This window comes from Cebus imitator, unplaced genomic scaffold, assembly GCF_001604975.1.
Source record: "Cebus imitator isolate Cc_AM_T3 unplaced genomic scaffold, Cebus_imitator-1.0 Scaffold74, whole genome shotgun sequence".
Lineage (NCBI taxonomy): Eukaryota > Metazoa > Chordata > Mammalia > Primates > Cebidae > Cebus > Cebus imitator.
Genome location: NW_016107389.1, coordinates 6,707,492 through 6,714,250, shown reverse-complemented (window position 1 = coordinate 6,714,250; position 6,759 = coordinate 6,707,492). Strand labels below are relative to the sequence as shown.

The 6,759-nt window shown below is 39.5% G+C and overlaps 1 protein-coding gene across 1 annotated transcript in view; it reads right to left on the bottom strand.

The window, feature by feature from the left end:
- FAM81A (family with sequence similarity 81 member A) overlaps positions 1 to 6,759 on the bottom strand; it is an 85,596-nt gene that overhangs the window by 6,219 nt on the left and 72,618 nt on the right. The window contains exons 7-8 of the mRNA XM_017531911.2: positions 3,855 to 3,990; positions 1,446 to 1,641 (exon numbers count right to left, since the gene is read on the bottom strand). Of these exons, the coding sequence (XP_017387400.1) occupies positions 1,446 to 1,641; positions 3,855 to 3,990 (332 nt within the window). The remainder of the gene's footprint in view (positions 1 to 1,445; positions 1,642 to 3,854; positions 3,991 to 6,759) is intronic.

Below are 6,759 nucleotides of genomic sequence, written 5' to 3'. Positions count from 1 at the left end.
AAAAAAAAAAAAAAGAAATATATTATCTTTTTAATAAAGAAAATGGCTTTAATTTTATTTATTTATAGATATATATGTTTTGTTTTGTTTTATTTGAGACAGAGTCTCACTGTGCTGCACAGCCTGGAATGCAGTGGCACAATCTCAACTCACTGCAACCTCGGCCTCCCGGGTTCAAGCGATTCTCCTGCCTCAGCCTCCCGAGTAGCTGGGACTCCAGGCATGCGCCACCATGCCTGGCTAATTTTTTGTGTGTTTAGTAGAGACGGGGTTTCACCATGTTAGCCAGGCTGGTCTCAATCTCCTGACCTTGTGATTACCTGCCTTGGCCTCCCAAAGGGCTGGGATTATAGGTGTGACCACTGTGCCCGGCCGGCTTTAATTTTAAAAACACTCAGATGCTTTTCATATTAGGTGCTAAATATTAACATCCTCAATGGTATGTTAAATAGATAACAATACATTTATTCAGGGAATGATGTAAAGTTAAACATCGATGAAATATTCAAATACCATATTTTAATAGTCCAAAGACTAAGAAAGAAAATTCATTTTTATCTTTACAAGTTATCCAATTCGTATATTTAATTGTAGCTCCTATAAATAAAATAATACACATTTGTGGTAATAACAAAATTATTCTTGGCATAAGTAGCACTTTTATTTTCAAGTGGCCATTTCACAGAAGAAAATTCATGGAATCATACAGCTGGAAGGAGCTAGGAGAGAATTTAGTTCCACTTCTCACACTACAAGAACGTCTTCTTGCTGACCACAATTAACCAGTCTCCACTTAAATACATTCTGTAACGAAGACCCCTCAAGCTCCCAAAGCCATCAGTGTCTTTTAGGCCTCATTAACTTTAAGGTACTTCTGTCTCATATTGAGTTAAAATCTGTCTTGAGGTACCTTCCACTTAGGGGTCGCAGTTCTGTGTTTCTGAGTTCAGAGCATAAATCTAATGCCTCCTGTATACAACAGCACTCAGAACTTGAAATCAGCTCTAATGTTCTCTAAGCAAGTGTGAATTCATGGGCCCTGCTGACCTGCCAGAAGAGGAAAATCATTCATTGCCAGGGTGGTACTGTACTGCTAACACCATGTAAAATAAGCCCTCAAAAACTCTTCAAAGATATGTGCTTTCTTTTGAGACATGTTAACCTTGGCTACGAATAGAAAAGAACTGGCAGATTGTGCTAAAGAAAATGTACCTCAGTTGCCAGCTAAGCAATTTCAGTTTTGTCTGTCTGTCTTTATATAGCTGAAATTCAAACGGCATTGTAGTTACTTAGAAAAGACAGCAGAGCTACTTAGAAAATCAACTAAGGATATTTCATGGTTATTACCCTTAGCTAGGTTCATGGGTAGTTGTAGGAGATACTGATTAATAAGTTTTAGATCAGACAGAAAACAAAGCATGTGAGCTGTTTTGGTTCTGGCCTACCAGCATTAACTTCCGCTTTCATTTCCTTGATGTTCTGGTTCATCTGTAACTCCAGCTTGGTGATTCGCCCGTGCATCTTCTCCTCTTCCTGCCTTGTTCTCTGACTATCGAAAGTCTTCTTCTGACCCTCTTCTATTTTGTCAAGTCTGGCCGACATCTGGCTGAGCTTCTTCTCCATGTCCCTTTCACTGGCCCCCTGAGATCCATGATAAGAACTGCACTTAATCACTCCAAAAAGAAAATTCGCATTGCATTCGAATCAGCCATAATATCATTTAACAACAATCTGCAAGGAGCAGATTCGCAACAGCTGCTTGTTGCCACCCTAATATCCATTCTCCCTTTCTTCCTTAAAAAATCGATGATTTTTGGCTGGGTACAAGGTCATTCAAAATAAAGACTACATTTTCTGGATGGGTGTGGTGGCTTACGCCTATAATCCCAGCACTTTGGGAGGTGAGGTGGGTGGATTACCTGAGGTCAGGAGTTCAAAACCAGCCTGATCAACATGGTAAAATCTCGCCTCTACTAAAAATACAAAAATTAGCCAGGCATGGTAGTGGGCACCTATAATCCCAGCTACTTGGGAGGCTGAGGCAGGAGGATTGCTTGAACCCGGGAGGCGGAGGTTGCAGTGAGCCGAGATTGCGCCATTACACTCCAGCCTGGGTAACAGAGTGACACTCTGTCTCAAAAATGAAAAATAAAAAAGACTACATTCAATGAGATGTAAGTACAAGTGTACATGGCAGCTTCCAAGAAAAGTTGAAAGACAGCTGATATATATTCTTATTCCCTCCTTCTTCCTTCTCTTTCTGGAATTCAGCCAGAACAGCTGGAGTTCTAGCAGCCATACTAAATTATGAGGATATGGATCACTCTAGGATTGGCAAAAAGGTGAACTAGAAGGATCCTGGGTCACTGAGGACTGACAAGCCATCATATGAGTCCTGCATTACCCATACTCAGACTCTGTTATGTGAAATAAAAATAAGCTGCTGTTTCATGAAAGCCACCATTATCCTGGGGTTTACTATTAGCTGTTCAACCAATCCATACATAAACAGTGATCCAAAGACCAAGTATTGTTAGTAAAATGTATTAGTATGAACCCAACTAACTCAATCAGTAGATGTGATGGAAATATGGGGAAATATTTAAAAGAAAATATTTAATATTTTAAATATATATAAAATCATGTATAAAAATTAAGCATTCTCTTTCCTTTCCTTTCCACATGCTTGGTTTTTATGGGAATCTGCATCTGCCAGTGAGCATGGAGGCCAGGACTGCAGACTCCAGGCTGTAAGTGGGTTACGGCATGATAATGCTCTCTTGATGGTGCTCAGTGCAGAGACTGCAATTCAGTGGCTCCATATCTGGAGAGAGCAGAGTCAGAGATGTAAACTGCACCCGTCATTGCAGCTCAGTCATCCATATCCAACAAGAGGAAACAGTGTCAGAAAAGGGAAGGGGGACAGACATGTCATGCTAAATAATTAAAATCAACAAAAATTTGCTTGCCAGGTACTGGTTTGGGACCATAATGATTTTTAAAAGCTACATATGTAAGACTTTTTAAATTTTGAGATCGAGTCTCGCTCTGTGGCCGAGGCTACAGCACAGGTGCAGTTCTAGCTCACTGTAGCCTTGACCTTTCTGGACTCAAGCTTCATTTGCGCTCAGCCTCCCGGGTAGCTCGGACTACAAGCGTGTGCCCCCATGCTCAGCTAATTGTTGTGTTTTTTGTAGAGATGGGGTTTCACCATGTTGCCCAGGCTGGTGTCAAACTCCTGGGATCAAGTGATCCTCCTGCCTCAGCCTCCTAAAGTGTTGAGATTACAGGTGTGAGCCACTGCACCCGGCAGAAGACTTTCTTGATATCATTTTTGAGCAGTTCTACAAACCTTAGCTCTATGTGAGATTGGGATAAAGGAGAAGAAAATGGGGAAAAAATGATGGATTCTGTTTACATGTTGTGCTGTGGTATCTCACATATAGCTACAGCAGAAAGGAGTGATCTGGAGGGGGAAATCTATTCAACAACCGGGCAGAAAGCAAAACCAGATCAAGAAATTAAAACAAACAAGGACGAAGTTGGTAATTCTTAGTTTTATGTAGAAATGCAGATGAACAATTTGGATCATTAAGGTTTTAGCTTAAGTTCATTTTAGCTGGAATTTTCTACTTGGTCTTTGTTAACCAAAACAAGTCAAAGTGTTCTATGTCTTTATGAAGAATGAAAAGAATCAATATGAACTATGGAAATGGATTTTAAGGCAAAAAACAATTGAAGAGCTTTAGGTGGTGCCAAATAAATCAGTGATGAGTTATCAGGTATTATTATTCAAACAGGGTAGGCCCCCACTGAATAACTTCACAAAATTACTGTTAAACATCAATACCTACACTGTTTTCCTTAACAATCAAGGAAAGCTGGTCAATTTTCTGTAAAAGCTGTTTTTCTATCCGTTCTTGTTCCTGTTGCAACCAACTCCGTGCAGATAATATCTGGTTACTGAGTTCTTCAACTGTACCTTTAAATCTTAAAAAAAAAAAAAAAGAAGAAGAAGAAGAAAAAACAATTGCAAGTTACATGTAAAACAGTTTTTTAAAAAAATGCTAAGTTCCAGGGTACATGGCCAGGACGGGCAGGTTTGTTACACAGGTAAACGTGCCATGGTGGTTTGCTGCACCTGTCAACCCATCACCTAGGTATTAAGCCCTGCATCCATTAGCTATTTTTCCTGATGCTCTACCTTCCCCCACCCAACCCCCCAGGCCCAAATATGTGTTGGTCCCCTCCCCGTGTCTACGTGTTCTCATTGTTCAGCTCCCACTTATAAGTAAGAACATGAGGTGTTTGGTTTTCTGTTCCTGCATTAGTTTGCTAAGGATAATGGCTTCCTGCTCCAACCATGTCCCTACAAAGGACATGATCTTACTCCTTTTTATGACTGCATAGTATTCCATGGTATATAAGTACCATATTTTCTTTATCCACTCTATCATTCATGGGCAACTGGGTTGATTCCATGTCTTTGCTACTGTGAATAAGTGCTTCAATGAACATATTCATGCATGTGTCTTTATAATAGAATGATGTATATTCCTTTTGGTATATACACAATAATGGGATTGCTGGGTCAAATGGTATTTCTGGTTCTAACAATTTTTTTAATGACATCAAACAACATCAATTTCCAACTATCATATTTCTGGTATATATGCTGGCATTAAACTCAGCTCAATCAGAATTACATGTTTATCTTTTCTTAGAATTGCACTTAGCACTAATTTGGGAAGCTGGTAGGACAGGAGAATACAACAGATAAAACACCTGATGGTCCTTCCTGGCTCAGTGGACACAGTCTCTCATCTGTTCTAGGGTACCCTTCTTCCCCAGGCTCTTCCTCCTAGTCCTTTTTATCTCTTGGGGCTAGAACCTGGCTCCCTTTTTCTCTAATGTTCCCCAAATTGCTCTAGCCCTCTATGGATACTTCCTAATGTCAATCAAAAGAAAAGCTGAAATTCATCCCATCCTCCCATTCCTCTCCCTTCCCAAATTCCTTATAACTGTCCATACATGCTACCGCGCTCTTAACTACTTCTTTCTAATTTTTATTATATATGTAATAAAATACAAAAGAATTTATGTGATGCAGATGTGTTATTTAAATAATAATAACATGAACACCCATTGTAGTAGAGCCACCACTTGTCCTGCATTATCTGTTCTCTTCTTCTTCCTTATTAAGAAGCCCTCAAATGTCAACTGGGTACATGGCTGCCTAGCCAGAAACCACATTTCCCAGACTCCCTTGCAGTGAGATATAGCCGCATGATGCATAAAACTCATAAGCACACCTTCCCAGTCATATCTTTAAAAATAAAGCTTCTGCCCTGGACTCTCTCCCTGTCCCAGGTGACTGGGAAGGGACAAGGACTGGAGCCTTGGAGAAACCACACTGAGTTGTGAGTGCTGTCTGCCTCCTCTGGACCACTGATCTCTGCACTTTTATGTGACAGCCAGCGTGGAAGCTAGCTTGTACCCTAACTATACAACCATGAACCCCTGCCAGGTTGAGACATGGAACACTGCCAGGACTTTAGAAGACCCAAGTGTACTCTGCAATCATCCCATCACCCAAGAAGTAACCATTAACTGGAACTTATTATTCTTTATCATTTTATTCTATTGGTTTGGATCCTAATACAACATATTTTTCAGCATTGAATTTTTTTTGTTTGTTTGAGATGGAGTCTCACACTGTTGCTCAGGCTAGAATACATACAGTGGTACAATCTCAGCCCACTGCAACCTCCGCCTCCCAAGTGCAAGCAATTCTCCTGCCTCAACCTCCCAAGTAGCTGGGACTGTAGGCATGTGCCACCACACCTGGCTAATTTTTATATTTTTGTAGAGACAGAGTTTCACCATGCTGGCCAGGGTGGTCTCAAACTCTTGACCATTACGTAATCTGCCTGTCTTGATCTCCCAGAGTGCTTGGATTACAGGCATGAGCTACCTTGCCTGGCCAGCATTGCATATTTTTAAATTTTATATAAAGGGAACAGTACTACAGTGTGAGTTTTCTACTTCTCTTGTCACTCAACATATGTCTGTGAAATTCATTCACACTGATTTGTATAGCTGTAGTGATTTCATCTTCATTGTCGAATAGTATTCCATTTTATAAATATACTGCAGCTTACCCAGTCTTCTATTCATGGGCATTGTTTCAGTTTGTTTTTATCCATCTTCACTATTAAAAATAATGCTGTTATGAAAATACTGACATGTAGCTCCTGGTTCACATTTGGAAGAGTTTCTCTAGGGTCTGAATATATCCAGCTTTTCCAGAAAATACCAGATTCTTTTCCAGAGTGGTTGTACTACTTCACATGTTACTCAGTATTATAAAGAGGTCCTGTTCTCCACATCCCTGCTAACACTTTCACATATCTGATGTGAATTTGTGTCCTTTAGATTTTTTCTAACATTTGGAAATTAAATACTCTAATTTTATTCTTTTAGAATAGAAATTTTAATACTCACACTTAATTTATCAAGATCTACAGTTATTTAATGTCTCTAATTTGATTCTGAAAAACTCCTTAGAATAATTTCAGAAATCTTCCTCTGCATTTAGATGTTGTCATTGACCTATATTTTAGTTGTTTTGACCCTCTGCAAATTCGACTTTAAATTACTGTTTGTTTAGATTTGCCTAATGTTCATCATATTCTTTGCACATCCTTTCTTCTTATATTTTGGACCTTCTTTTGTGTTATTTTCCTTTTTTTTTTTTTT